This window comes from Toxotes jaculatrix, chromosome 23 (genome assembly GCF_017976425.1).
Source record: "Toxotes jaculatrix isolate fToxJac2 chromosome 23, fToxJac2.pri, whole genome shotgun sequence".
Classification (NCBI taxonomy): domain Eukaryota; kingdom Metazoa; phylum Chordata; class Actinopteri; family Toxotidae; genus Toxotes; species Toxotes jaculatrix.
The window spans coordinates 4,940,344-4,956,165 of NC_054416.1; the positions used below are offsets into that span (position 1 = coordinate 4,940,344).

The 15,822-nt window shown below is 41.4% G+C and overlaps 1 protein-coding gene across 3 annotated transcripts in view; it reads left to right on the forward strand.

Moving 5' to 3' along the window:
- chd3 (chromodomain helicase DNA binding protein 3) overlaps positions 1-14,684 on the forward strand; it is a 33,812-nt gene extending 19,128 nt beyond the window's left edge. For 2 of the 3 annotated variants that reach the window (XM_041030822.1, XM_041030823.1), the window contains exons 37-40: positions 1,311-1,506; positions 2,416-2,579; positions 2,905-3,031; positions 7,154-11,898. In XM_041030822.1, coding sequence (XP_040886756.1) covers positions 1,311-1,506; positions 2,416-2,579; positions 2,905-3,031; positions 7,154-7,422 — 756 coding nt within the window. In that variant the 3' untranslated portion in view covers positions 7,423-11,898. Of the gene's footprint in view, positions 1-1,310; positions 1,507-2,415; positions 2,580-2,904; positions 3,032-7,153; positions 11,899-12,763 lie in introns of those variants that run through there. The other variant, XM_041030824.1, reaches the window with a different exon arrangement.
- Positions 14,685-15,822: the final 1,138 nt, after the last annotated feature.

Sequence of the window (15,822 nt, forward strand, 5' to 3'; positions counted from 1 at the left end):
TTCCCCTTAGTTTGTTTTAGTTGTAATCGATTGTGTAACATGAAAACTTCTTTTGCAACACGTTTACACTTCTTCCTGGACACACATGCATGACTGTATCACTGTATGAAGTTGGATTTCCCATGAAATGGTTGCATTACTGTTGCCATGCCAACCAAGACAATGAAATGTTTCTGAAAATAGCAGATAGAGATGAATTGAAGGCAGTGGTAAAATGGCAAAAAAAGAATGAACTTACTGAAGTGGTTTTCAGACTGAGTGTAATTAGAGGAGAAGAAGAGCAGAAGAAAACCCAGAGTATCATCACTTATCTCTTTAAATACGATTTAAGCAGCACCATTTTTTTATTTAATTATTTCCTTTGGTGATTGTTGGGTTACTTTAGTTTAAAATGAGTTCCCTGTGTGAGATATCATAAACATAAATTGCTGTATTGGGTTGTTTTTTTTTACACTATATTCGCTCATGTTAGGACTTTTAATATGAGTGAATTTCATTTCTTCATTGTTTTTTGTGCATTTTTTTTTTTATCTTGTTCTTTGTTTTCATTCAGATCATGAATGGTCTCTAACACGTGTCAGTGCAATCAGTGGCTTCAGCTGCACACTGTGACACCTTTCAGTGAATTCAGCTGTGCAGAGGAGGAGCTTAAGTTATATGGAGTCTCTTGCACTGGCACTCTGGAGAGGGTTTGCACACACTGAAATGTTTGTTTGATGAGCTGATTTAGTAAATGATCTGAATGCAGGTGCAGTATGTAGGAGCACCGGCATAAGAAATGCTAGGTATGAACATCTCTACCCTGCTAGATTTTCTTTCTCACATTATTCTCAGTCTTTCTCTGAATCTTGTTTCTTGTTCTCTTTCCAGGCAAGATGTTTATCAGAATAAATCAAAGGAGGAGATAAGATCCTCCCTTGTTTGATGCCACATTTAATCAAACTGTTTGTCCAAATGACATTTTGGTATAGGCCTCTTTGTTCACAGAAAGCACTCGCATAAAAACATTTCAATGTGCTTATATTGTTGTAAATAAGTTCTTAGTGAAAAGTAAGCTACGATAATTTGTATATAGTGCATATTGTGTGCAGTTAGTATGTAGCATGGATTTGGGACACAGCATACGACTTAAGCAGCATTATAATTGTTGATATGAGGCGTCACAGGCCAGCTGGGTCAGTAAATAGTAGCTGTGTTGTGTGTTGAAGTGCACATCTTTCTAACAGCAGAAATACCAGCACACAACACTGTACTTCAGTACATTTCTCTAATTCGTCTGCCTTCCTTTTCCTGGGCCCCCCGTCCTCCAGTTGTTGGAGCAGGCGTTAGTGATAGAGGAGCAGCTGCGGCGGGCGGCCTACCTGAACATGACCCAGGACCCCAGCCACCCAGCCATGGCCCTCAATGCACGCTTTGCAGAGGTGGAGTGCCTGGCGGAGTCACACCAGCACCTCAGCAAGGAGTCGCTGGCAGGCAACAAGCCAGCCAACGCTGTCCTGCACAAAGGTCAGGAAGGGTTCCTGGTTTATTCCATCTGTTTTGTACAGTTATTAATTAAAAAAGCGAGAAGCTTGGAAAAACATATTTCGACAGAAATTTAGAGACAGTGGGAGAGATCAGCAAACAGATAATCGCAGGCATACAATGAAGGAGAGATACACATCACCAACACGTCTCATCAGCGCTGTTGTGCAATCACTGCGTTTCCTGCAACAGCAACCATATCACTCTGCCTGGAGCGGACTTCTGTTAAGCCAAGCAGATAAGCTTACACGATGTTAAGTGATAGCTCCAAACATTTCCTCACTGCCTGCCTGGCAAGTCTGTCCATGTTTATATTGTTCTGTCGAAAGGATAACATGCTCTGCACACTACTGTCCTTGTTCTCGCCTTGTGTTCCTGCACGTAACTTCACTGACCTTCGTGAACGTTCATAAACATTTTTATCAAATTGCAGAAGTTTGCTGTTAGTCTGTAATCAGTGATTAATTCCATGCAGGGATGTGGTGACAGAATGGCAAGATAATAAAGAATGGGAACAGAAATTACCTGTAGAAAATGGAATGAGAAATGGGCTCACTGGGAAATAAAAAGCTCCACAACTTCGTAAGGTTGAGACTGTTTCAATGTGTTTGGACAGCGAATGATACTTAACCACATGATCATCACCATAATAACTTTTAAAGAACTAGGAAGAACATTAAAAAGGCACTCTGTAGTGTTTCCTTAATGGTTGCTTAAGTTGAAGTGAGACTGAATATTAAATGAAATATTACATGTATTTACTTTTCATAATCAATAAACTGTCAAAATAAAGTATTCAAATATGAAAATATGGATTGAGAGACTGAGTGAAGAACTGCATCTTTCCTCCATCGGGTAGATAGTTGTTGATATTTGTTGTTGTTATTACAGTGCTGAACCAGTTGGAGGAGCTGCTGAGTGACATGAAGGCTGACGTGACACGGCTACCGGCCACTCTGTCCAGAGTTCCGCCCATCGCCGCCCGCCTGCAAATGTCCGAGAGGAGCATCCTCAGCCGACTGGCCAGCAAGGGAACTGAGACGCACACACCCCCGGTCAGCCCAACACAACATGCACACTTAAAACGCACAAACACATTTTAACAGCCGCGCTCAAGCTCACAAGTTCAAACCTGCTCAAGCTGCCTGTGCTCAGTGGAAAAATAATAGATGGAGGACGGCCAATGAAAACAGAGAGTCCATTATCTTGTCACCCACCTGTGCTTTTTCACTCCACAGCTGCTTAGTCAGCAAATTTTTTGTCAGCTTACATAACTCAGAAGTGGTTCGTCTTATTTTCCTTATTATGTCTTCTGTCTTTGTATATCCTATCCATTATGTGCATTATTTCTGAAAATAAAGGCGTCTTTTCTTTGACCAGCCCATACCTCCGGGACCCTACGCTACCCCTCAGAACTATGGGGCCCCCTTCACCCCTGCCCCACCGAGCGCCCTACACATGGGAGGGGCCAACTACAGTCAGATGCCACCTGGATCCTTCATATCAGGTCAGTGTTTGAAGCTTCATTGACACTGACATCCTCTGCTTCAGTAAATAATGGCTTGGTCAGATGATGGAGACATCAAACCCAGATAAGTTTGTTTTAATTTTAAGCTGAGATGTTAAGGGTTGCAGATGTGTCAGACTGAATTACAGGGACATGTATAAAACTGCTGTCCTACATATCTGGAATTTTTCATTTCATATAAAGGTGCAGCTATAAAAAAAAATAGAGCATTTTGACCTTTTATATTTCAGTGGATATACTTTTGTTTTGAAGAGTTACCACAAGCAAGTTCAAATATACACAGTTTGCATGTTTTTATCTTATTTTGAAACTATTTAAGGGGTCATTTGAGAGGAATTTAGGCTTCATGAACAACTGCTGTGTGTGTGAATCTGGGAGTGTGAGAAAAAGGGTTACAGTCAGCAATAATAAACATCATAAAATATTAGGGTAGTCATAATTATAGTGTTCAGGGTAATTTACAGAAGAATACCACTTTGTTTGATCTGTTTGACACTTGGCAGGCTGGCAGTTAGAGCCTGATTTATGCTTCTTTTCAGAGGTATTATCACAATCTCGGTGAAGATGCCTCTGGCAGAGGAACTGATTCATAGTTCAGCAGAGGATTTAACCTGTTGATTGTTGCAGCACCACAGCAACAGTAGATTGAGTACATTACAAAGCCATGTTATGCTTTCTTTGTGTACCTGGAGGAAACCTGTGTTGTTTCTTTGAATAGTGGGTTATAGAGGTTGCTGATGATGAGGTTTGAACTATAAAAGACTTTGATACCGAGAGCATAAAATACAAATTAGTCTAAGTTGTCATTTTTAAAGTAGCACTCTACCAATTTTCTTCGTAAAGTTCAGTTTACTCATCATGAAGCTCACGAATCACCCTGTAGAAACAGCTGTATAATGACGTTAATAGTTCTGGAGGAGAAAATAACCCTGATGATGTCATCTGGGTTATCTCAGCTTGGACTGGGAGGTTACTTTACTCACAGTGTTACAAACTGGGGGCATGGAGTTTGAAAAAGGAGGGTGTAATGAAAGGCACCCTCCATTAAGGTAAATGAAGGATCCAGTGCTTTTTGGAGCTTGATCCAAACAGATCAAAACTGACTTGCTGTGTTTCCCTCTTTTTAAGTCTCAACGAAACATAAGTTGTAATCTCTTTGTCTTTTGTAATGTGGCACATCTCCAAGTGAAGTGAATGATGTGGGTGTGGTTTACTTACAAGACACATATAGATCAGATCTTTCCATTTTTATTGGAACGCCCCAAAGTGGGCGTGATTTTGCAAAAAATAGCGCAGTACACATTCGTAGTAAGAGGCTGTTTGGCTCCACCTACATCTCCGTATCCCAAGAAGAGAAGTTACTGAACCTCACCCACATTCTTTGGAAGTATAAGTTAATAACCACACACGCCTCCTACTGGCTGCTATGACCCGCATGCTGACGGTCAAATGCATTTTTATATGATGGGTGAGTTAGCTAGTCACCCCACATCTCTCACACACACACACCCAAGTTCAAGGCGAGTCATAAAAAATATACTTACGGGAGGAGAAAAGTGAGGGATTGTGATGTGCAAATATTTGTCATGCATAGCTAGATAACTAAGCCATGAACACAGAGACATGATTAAACCTTGGATATTTTTAGATTTCACTGTGTCTTTAAGTTCACTTTGTGAGGTAAAGCACTGATTGCAGCAAGGTTTGCACCAAAAATGATTTTACTATATCACAAGATGGACATTTGTGTAGTGTTACTGAAAATAAGATTACCAAGGCTTTCTTCAACCTTTTCCATGTTTCCTTTAACATCAAACGTCTTTACTGGCATCAGAAACTTGTATGAGAAAACACAAGCAGACCAAGCTGACGAATTCCAGCTCTTGTGGTGTGTCTGTAGCCGTATTGGAGTTAAACTTTTTTTGTGAGGGTGCACATCAGCTCCGGCAGAGCTACAGAGGCTCCACGGCGCTGTGACAGAGAAGCATAGATTCGGCTTTAGAGATCTGGATTTGATTACTTGGCAACTTTCACTGATGATGGACAAAACCAGTCCAAAATATTTCTCCTATTTAAAGATATCATCTGTGGAATTCCATCTTTATATGGTTATGTTGTTGGGGAAAAACATTTAGCAAAGAAAATGGGGAAAAAAATGTTCAGGCTTCATCAAAGTTACTGTGGGAATTGTGCATTTCAGGAAAATCTCTGTGCACTATAGTTAGTTTTGTGATCAAGTACAGCGTCATTTAACTATTAAATTTCAATATAATCTTAAAACGTGTGCAGTAAATAACTACCTGATAGCTTCTAAAGCAGCACAGTTTTACAGATTTATCTCCCTGGGCAGCTTAGGTTGTGAAACTTTCAAACTCCAGAAAGGAGTTCATATCGGAAAAAAACATCTGTAGCAGAGTTTCTGATGTGGCTGCCAGATAAACACCTGAAATAGACATTACCAAAATCAAACACAAACGTGCTGCTCTGCTATATTAAGGCATTTTCATCTCTTAACATGTCCGACCTCAAAACCTCAATACTCTGCTCAGCAGTAATGACACATTGTGCAACAATAAAAGCACAGTCTGTGCTATCAAACCTGCCTGAGGAGTGTTTTCTTTTTCCAAGCATGTACATTTTCTCTTGCTCACTGCTGTTGTGGCTCTCATTACTTATTGAGTTAAAAGCTTTAAAATTAAAATCATAAGAAAAAAAAAGAAATCTGTTTTGTTTTGGTCTCTTGTCCAACTCCCCTCGCCTGCAGTCTGTCAGTACACACAGGCAGTTTGTGAATTTATTTTCTCATAATTAGTTTGGTAACAACATATGCTCGCCAGACGCACTCTCCGCTCTGCTTGTGTATTCGAGTTCGGAGATGTTTAGATAGCTGAGATGTGGCAGAGATAACTGGTAAAACCTGATATTCCCCAATAGCTTTGCCCTAAAAACCACAACAGCCAGCTCTCTCAGTGCTGCGCCTACCTCTCACTCAGTGTATCTTGATTTATGTAATTGTAGACTGAGACATCTGTCAAAAGCATTGCATTTTAGAGAGCCAGAGCCTATCTCTGAAAATGTCATTATGCTCAGGCTGTCTGAGTCTGGCCATGCCAAGAAAACATTCAGAGATTGTACCAAGGTATTTTGAGAGGGACAGAAACCGCAGAAGGAGTTTAGCTGTGTAAATGTCGTGTTGTGACTTGTGAACCGGCGGAGGGCTGGGCCGAGCGCTGGCTGTTCAGAAATAGTCGCGCGCGAGTTGTGTTGCTCCGTGGGGTTTGCTCACGGGGGCCTCGTGGCGAGCAGCTGAGCTTAGCGCAGGCCCAGCTGAGCCGAGTTGACTCTGAACATCCTGAACTCTGGCAGGGCAAAAGCATGCCTCAAATGAGGCCGCATTTGTGGTCTTGATTAGGGCTCCGCTGGTTCCTGACCTTTTTAGATTCAGCCAGAAAGAAAAAAAAAAGTGGGCAGGAGAAACGGACGGAGTTAAAACAACACAGTCCTCTGATTTTGTGACCTCTTAGCTTCCCTCCATTAACAGTGCTCTCCTGTGAAAAGCTCCCTAACTTGAGTACACAAAACATGTCCAAAAATATGCATGTCTGCCGGGGCACTTTAACTACACATCTACAGCTTTAGCTGCACGCTGTGAACTGTGCTACAGAATGTAATGATATGCTCCAATGAAGGATTGTTTTGTGCTCTCTCACACATAGCGATATCTCAGCGTTTGCTCAATATGTTGAATCTCGTTTTGGAAAACCTGTTTCAGCCATCAGTACTGCCATGAGGAAGCTGCTCATCTGCACTAAAAGGAGTCCCACATTCTAGACAAAACCTCCTCTTTTAGGGGCATAGAAATTAGAGAGATGGAGTCGAGCACATGGGTTCAAGCCCTCATGTCTGCAAGCACCTGCCCTGCTGAAGTGTCCTTGAGCAGGACACTGAACTCCCTCCAGCTCCAGTAACTCCCCCTGACCTCCCTGCAGAGGAGGGAGGCAAACTAAAAGAGAATTCCCTACGGGGACCAGTAAAGTGTCACATTATCCTGCTCCCCTCTCCGAGTCTCCACTACAGTCTGCCGCTTGTCTGCCCCCACAGAAGCCGCTGCCGCTGCTGGGGCCACCGGGGGAGTTGCTGGGGGAGCCACCGGAGGGCCTACCGCTGCCGGTGTCTGCCAGAAGACCAAGGAGCATGATGTGGTGCAGCGGCAGCGGGTGGTGGACCTCTGGAAGGACGGCAAGTCAGAAGGGGCCATCGGGCAGGAGCTGAGGATGCCTAAGTCCACGGTGCACAGCATCATCGTCAAGTACCGGCTCAGCAACACGGTGGAGAACCTACCGCGCAATGGGCGACCAAAGAAACCCTGAGGTCGGAGGGGGAGACTCGCCAAGAGGGAACAAGAAAGGAAGTTTGGATAAAAGATCGTGGAATGTAACAAAAATAGAGACTGACAAGGAGACGGTGGGAGCTGAAAAGGAGAGACAAACACCTGAACATATAGGGAGGAAGTTCAAAAAGGATCCGAGGACAAGGCACTTTGACTCTGCTGGAAAGTGAGGAGTATAAGGGAGAAGTAAAGCTCACTGGATGGATCAAATAAGCACAGGAGACAAGAAAGCAAAAAAAGAAAAAGATCCACAAAATAAAACAATCAATCAACCACTGAGGGAGAGGGGAAGGGAGGTCCAAGATACAAAGGGAGAGGTGAAAACTGGCCCTGAGATCAAGTCCTAATGATGCGTGGGGGGAAAATGAGGCAGAGAGACAGAAAAAAGGGAGAAGCGACCTGTCTGGAACAAACAAATCCTCGGGCAAAGAGAAAAGGCGCTACTGAAACACAGCCCAAAAATGTGACTTTGAGAGGAGAGGTGTCTGGACTGAAGAAAGAAGGAAAAAAGGACTGTATGTTAATGCAATCACAGGTTTTCAGGAATTCAGATACCAAGGCCGAATCGAAGAAAAATGCAACAAAGGAGGATTTTTTTTTTTATTCCTCTTCGGACAGATTTCTCGAGACTTCTTTTTCTGTTTCTCCTCCTGCGCCAAAAAAGATTTCCCCCCAGATCAATTCTTCATCCACCGGCTGACTGAACAAGCCTGTCCCCTTGCTCTGACCCTGTACTCCCTCATTCCACCACAGTCCTCCTCTCCTCCGTTCCTCTTTCTCAGTCTCGCACACACATAAATACACTCGAGACCTCACACACAACCTGAAAACCTGCAGAGAAGTTCATTTATCTGCTGAGTATGAGCAGATGAGATCCAGACTCAAAATAGAAAGGGACAAACTGGATTCAGATTATCCTGCAAAAATGAAAGAAAGAAAGGGAAAAAAAATAGTTTTCTAAGTATAAAACACTACTTCCCATGGACTCTTTTGCCCCAGCATTCCTAAGTCCAACCAAGCGTAGAAGCAAGAACCATATATATATTAAAAAAACTGAGACGTTGCCTTTGTACAACAATCAGTAGCAATGTTGCTGTGACCCAGTCCTGGGCTGGTATTGAGATATGTACTGTATTACCGAGCATATTTACTATTGCACCTTTTTTTTGAGGGGTCACTTAAGGGGGAATATCACTCAAGTGAAGTATTTACATTTCCTGTTTTTAAGTCTCATCACAGCAAAACTCAGTATTTATGAGCAGCTCTTCCCCAAAGCTAAAGACTGTAATCTGTCACCAAAAGAAAAAGGGAGCCTCACTTTGAAGCCCGAAGAGACATTTTTGTTCTTCGAGCTTCTTTATTGTGACAGTGTGATGGATTCCACGCTGGAAAATGTCCCCTGATCCCAGAGAAAATAAAACACTCTGGACTCTGTCATCGTTTTTCCAGCTGTGTGTGTGTGTGTGTGTGTGTGCGTGTGCGTGTGTGTGTGTGTGTAGTAGAGCTGTACATCAGTGTGACATCCCAGAGTGGGGAGCAGGACAAACTCTTCTGCTTCGTTTCTGGAAAGAGGAAAAGTGAACAATCAGTTACAGAGTCCAGAGTTTTTGGGGGCTTTTGAGTATTTTTAAGCTAAAATTGAGTGGTATTTCCCTTTAAGCTTGAAGGATATAAAGACCAGTAGTGTGGCATTGGTGTGGCCTGCAATGAGAATATACTGTGTGTGTGTGTGTGTAGGTTGAGGAAGGCTGTATGTGTGTGAATGTATTTTTATGTGCGTGTTTGTGTGCATGTTAGCACTCCCATGTTTATCAAAAGTATCATTTAACGTTTTTGATATTGGTTCTGTTGTGATAACCAAGTATCTTTATGAATTTCAAATGCTGTTTTACTTTGAGGAATATAAATGTTTTTCTATAAACCCCTTTTTTTCTATTTCACAAAATAATCTAAACTTCACGAATGCATCAGAGTTTAATTCTGTCTTAAAACAGGGAACAAGAATTTTGCCTAAATATAATACAGTCTAAAATTAACCAAATTTAGCAGCTAATAGCCAGATATTTTCTTCAGGGGTTGGTTGAGACCAAAACAAGAGCTAAAAAGGGACAATATTGACTTACATTGGACAGAAACACAAACTGGAAATGAAGGTTTGTTGTCTCCATGTCTGCTTGATGTGTAAAAAGTGTTTGATAACATGCTAGCCATTTCAACTTTATAAGGTGATAATATGTGAATGTTGTACTGCCTCCAACTGCTCAAAATAATCAAGTAAATGCAGGTTTAAATCAGGCAGTATGTAATAAAAGCAACCAAGACGAAGAATCTTATCAAACATATCAAGCAGATACTCAGCCTTAAAAGAAAACATGACAAGCATAGACATGCATGGAGATCACTTCTTTAAGAGTGATGCCCCTGATTGATCATTTCACCTCCAACTGAAACTCTGACTGCTTTCTCAGTCGATTAAGAAACTCCTGCAACTCATGGATTTATGAAACTCTTTTGAACTCTCAGTTGGACGGGCTCTTAATTCTAAAATCAAGCCTGTGCTTCTTTAGTTCCTGAAAAGTTGACAGTTCAGAGACACAAGGTTGTTCCTGATGAATGATTTTGGCATGGACACGCTCACGCAGAGCTTTTCAGCAAGCAAAAATGCTCCGTTTCCTGCCAAGATGGCAGCTCTCACTTCTATCAGATAGTAGGCAGGACCTACAGGGGAGAGGCGCAGGCTCGCATTTTGGCCAGGAATTTTTTTTATTGCCTTTCTGGACTTTACATACTCCATCCCGTGCAGCCCCAGAGTTTTTGGGCTAGGAAAGTAATAAAATTGGTAGAAGTTTTAGGAATTCTTGGAGTTATGTCCAAGAGTGGTTTGCTGCATTTATCATAGTTTCACTGTAACTACAAATATATCACTGCCAGCCTAATTTGAGACCAGAAAATGTTTATCTGTCTAACAATGTCTGCTGCTACTGTAATGCTGTAGGAAGGCTCGGGAGAGCAAGTGATTTGTATGGAGGAGGAGGAGGAATTTGGTTGGACTGGGGTGAAGTTTTGCAGACTGAGTTTGGCAGTAGAGTGAAACGTACGACGCTGGACTTCGCAGAGGGAATCTGTTATCTGGTGTAATACAGTACAAGTGCTTCATTGAATTCCTCCTCCTGTTTTATCTTCATGGCTTCTTTGCCTTGTACGCCTTTTTTTGGTAGAGCCCAACTGATACTGGATTTTTGTGAGGCCAATACAAATACTGATATTCAAAGTTATGATCATTTAGTATTTCAGTCCTGGTGAAGTGGTGGTAGCAGCCAGAACCACGGTTGATGATTGATGAACCGTTAAATTCCCTCACAAAAACACTGCGTTTCCTTCACAATAAAAGCCTCACTGTGTTTCAGTAGTTGAATTTAAATGTGAACCAGCAGCAATAGGAAGTGTTAGGTCAGGGTTATGGTTATGGTTAGGGTTAACCTAGATGTGTGCTGAGTGGGACATTTTGCAGTTGAAAAATGTACCTGTCAGCGCTCTCTGGTGGACAAATGATGTAATGATGACACTGTTTAAATTTCTTCGAACGCTTCTTTCCTTGCTGTTATATTGGCTATGCCGACATATCGGTCAGCCTCAGTGTTTTTTTTTTTTTTTTGTCCTCTTCCTTTCCAGAGCTCTCTACTATTTTTTTCTCTCTTTTTTCAATCGTCTCTCTCTTCCACGTCTCTATCTTTTGCCTCTGCATCTTTTTTCTTTTCTTTTTTTTTTTTTGCTATGCTCCCTTGATCTTTCACCCAGTCTTTACCTCGATTTTGTTTTGCTTCTTATCAGATTTAGTCTGCCCCCCCCCCTTCACTCACATACGCACTCACTGACTCTGTCCTCTCTTTCTTTCTCTCTCTCCATCCCCTCTGTTGGCCTCCACTGGAAAGATGCCATACGTTTTCCCATAAGTGGTCCCCCCACTGATTCAAGACCCACACAGTTGTAGCCCCCTTCCACCCTGCACTCCCCCCCCCCCCCAAACATCCTCAGCTCAATACACTCCTTATCACATCTTTGATCTGAACGGGGGTGTTATGACAGTTTATCTTTCCCTGTGGCGCGAGTGAGAGAAGTGCGCTGTTAGGCTATTCCTGGCTTTGTTTTGAAAGGAGCGCTAAACTCGCTGTTCCACTCCCCGAGCAGATCCATGAGAGCGCACAGATCCCTGTGCTGGCCAGCTGTGCAGCCGCGTAGAAAGATCATTTTTGTGCGTGTGTGTGTTCATGTGTCTGTCTGTGTGTTTGCTTGTATGTGTGTGTGTGTGTGTGAGTGCGAGCGATCCTACTCATTGCCGGCCTCACTTTCGCCAGGTTAACAGTTATGCATTCTGGGATTTTATCATTATTGTAAACATGATACTGTATATGTAATATGATATATTGATGTACTGTATTATGCAAGTTTGCCCATTAAAAAGATCATCAAAGTGTTAGCGAACATGCCTGGACTTGGTTTGTTTGCTTAATAGTGGGAAAATAAGGCGTTAGGTTGCAGTGCTGACTATTCCTTAGTTGAATTATTATTTTAAAAATAAAAAAGCAATGCCAATATGGAGATTCTTGACAAGCGCATCATCAGCACCACAGACATTTTTAGTGCTTGTGCTTCTCAAAACTTATACCACGTTTCCCACAAACAATATTGCTTTATTTTGCAAAAGAGGATGTTACTTCTTGCCCCCTTTGTCTGCTCCACTGCAAAATATTTCTGTTCCTCTTTTCTATAGTGAGTAAGCATTTTGGAGGTGATTTTCTAGTGACAATACATAAGGTTCATCACTTATACTAGATATGTTTAATTTAAAATAAATATATCAATTAAAGCTTCAATACCAACCCACCAAAACTGTAACAATCGGAAACTCAAATCGTTTTAAAAAATTAGAGCTTTTCTGTTTGGAAACTGGTCAGAACTTGTGGGGGTGTATGGGTGGACTTGGACTCATGACCTCAAACTTTTAAAATCCAGTGATAGAAAGTGATTAAATGCTAGTGCCTGCAAGTAAAACACAATCAAGCAATTGTGTTGCCAGATGCCAGATGTAAATTTTGACCCTGTTCTTCTCAGATTTGCCCACTGATGCTGAAAAGCGGACTTGGAAAAAAATGTCTAAATCCTCTGTGTGTAAGAACAGTGAGTGTTTCAAAAAGTCACATTCGTCATAGAGAGTTTTCTGTTCTCTCTCTCCCTCTGTCTCTCGTAGAGAACAAAAACTAGTTACATGTCGAGTCGGCTGAACTGAACTCAAACTGTGGCGTCTCTTTCTCCCCCTGCAGTGATGAACGGGCCTCCCATGTCTGTAAAGAAGGAGCGGGAAGTAGAGCTGCTAGTCAACCGGCGGGAGCAGCGCAGCGGAGAGGTCATCTGTATTGACGACTAGACTACACACACACACACACACACACACAGACAGACGGACACATACTGACACTCTCACACACACAGAAACCCATCTGCTGCAAATGAATCTTCAATTTCTCTCCAAGAAAGTTGAGTCCTGGCGGTAAATGCTCTTCAGGCGGCACCATTGAATCACACACCCAGTATTAAAACTGACTGACTGACTGACTGAGGGTGAACTTACTGACCCGCTAGTGATTGTAGTCGCTTCATTTGACACATGAAAACACACTTTCACACAAACACATGCACACAAGAGTCTTCTAAAACTTTTACTCTGCTGACTGGTACTCCCCCCCCCAAAATAACCTACAATCGCACAGACAAACATTAATTAACACTCACGCACATGTGCACTTACTGTCCATGGACACACACACACACACACACCTACGCCTACAGTACACACAGTCCATATTGTCTCATAACTTCTTGTGACCTTTTCTTGTCTGCCTCAAACCATTATACTCCTCATAAACGGCCTCCTCACACAGGCCTCCTCCTCCTCTAGGGATGCTTCTAACCTCACCTACACGCACACAAACACACACACACAGACACACATACACACAGCGCACCTCAATCCTAAAACCTTTAGATCTCTCAATAGACCATGTAACCTTCCTCCTCCTCCCCTGCTCCTTAAACTCTATGACAGGAAGCTGCATGTGAAAGTAAAATCATTTCAACCGCCGCACTCCATCCCCTGAAGCATGCTCTAATCACAATAATGCTGTCTCGTGAAAAGGAAAAAAAAAAAAAGAAAAGGTATCAAGCTGTGCCTACAGTCATTTCAATACTGTTTCTGATTCTCTGTGAGAGGCTGAAACTCTGATTTCTCAGTCCGAGCAGCTCCAAGCACAGCTCCAGCGTTTTTTCGGCCTTCGTTTTGTTTTGCTTTTTTTTCAGTGGTACCATGTTTAGATAAAACACACGCAGTGAGGTATGATAATGATAACTATATTCAGGACTTGTTCGACCACGTTAAGTATTTGCCGACATCCCATCTCGCTTCCCTGGTTCTAGTTTATGTACAGAGCTTTGAGATATTTTGGGGGTTTGTTCCAGAAAAGGCCTCGCAACGACGCTATTTTTCAGAAACCTCCTACGAATGTTTATAACCTTTCATAAGCAAGTCAGTGTTATTAAAACCTATCGATCACCCTCAACACTCCTCTTGACGCCCTTTCCTTTCTCCCTCTCTCCTCTCTCAATCAGTCTTTTTGCCCCTTGTCTGTTTTTTTTCCAAGTTTCTATTTCTTTCTACGAAATCCTGTGATATACTTTGCATATTTAAACAGCTCATTCGTGTTCTCTTGTGTTTTTACTCTTGCGATTATGAGTATTGTTGTCGTCGATGTTGCTGTTGTTGTCGCTGTTGCTATTTGAGAAAGAGCTTCTACCAAAAGAGACATTTTTTGTAATAAGAAACTATGAAAAACGATACCGTATGTGCGACACACGATGCACCTCTTTGCCATGTTTGCCCTATAATTGCAAGAGAACGCAAACGAAGAAGTTGAGCTAACTTCAGAAGTTGAGCTAACTTCAGAAGTAGATATATTACAAGAAAACTCATTTTTCTTGCTTACATTTTAGATTTGGGGCTTGCAAATGACATACATGTATAGAAAATAGGCCGTATGTAACCCTAAACGCTTATATGGACAGAAAGAAAATGTATACTATCTAACCCCAGTAAAAATACTTGGTTATTATCTGGAAAATCAGAGGATGGAAATCCATTTTATACACCGCATCATTAAAAAAAGCGCCTTAATAAACATAGCTGAACAATTGTAAAGTCATTAAAATGAATTAAGAACCTGATGTCAACCTGTAAATCCTAGTCAAAGTATACTTTAAGTTAAAAAAGAAAAAAGCAAGGTAGATAGGAGTTAATTTATCCCATAAAACCCAGGACATTTTACACTGATCTACCCAGGAAACAGTCAGAGTCCGTTTTACAAATATTGTTTCATATAAAAGTTTTGCAACCCCTGAACTAAAATGTTGTCAAAAATCAAGCACTTAGTTTTTTTCCACTTTACTTTCCCCTCTTTCCAGATTTTTGTGTTAATTTCTGGGTATTTTGTGTCACTGTGTATGTAGTGGTGCCGATCAAATGATGAGTGGCAGTGAAAACATGTCAATGATGACGCATCTCCTTTTTTTTCTTTCTTTTTTTTGTTTGTAATAAAACCGAATGAAATTATAAAAAGGTACTGTGTGGGTTTTTAAGATGGTAAATGGATTTTGCACGCTTTGTTATAGTTTTATTTTTCTTTTTTCTTTTTTTTAGCGATGCTAGTGGTCTTCCTTTAGGGATGGCAATGTTATCTCTTTTTTGTGCAAATACCATATAATATGAATTTATGATCTCTTTATTGCATAATTTCAAGCCCTTACTTTTTATGACAGCTTAGTGGACACTTAACTAATGTAAATGCAGATTGAGAACACAGAGAACATTTATGGCTTCACCGTGGTCCAGAAATTATAAAATGAAATTCTCTTTGTCCCATTTCTTGTATATATATTTCAGCTTGATGTGAAAGGTTTAGCCCGATTTGAACTTAAAATTTAAATGACTCAGATCCCCTGTGTAAGTAAAAGCCTGTAGATTTAAATAGGCTGTAAAATTTAACATTTGTGATGCTCAATTTCATTCTAAGTACCTTTTGGCCAAAGGGTTTTACTCTCAACCACCAAGAGTAGATAAGGTTATTCAGGTCATTCTCAAACTGTGGAAAAAGTGTGAGAAGATGGCTTTTTCTTTTTTTTTCTTTTTAGCTTTCCTTGATATATTAAGGTAACAAAGCTTGACGTCCAACTTATAGGTAATAGAGAACAGTTGACTTCAGAGAATAAAAATTTCCGCCAATCTGCACTGATGTGTGTGTGGCTGCATAGAAGCAGGAAGGTGTCGAGGCTG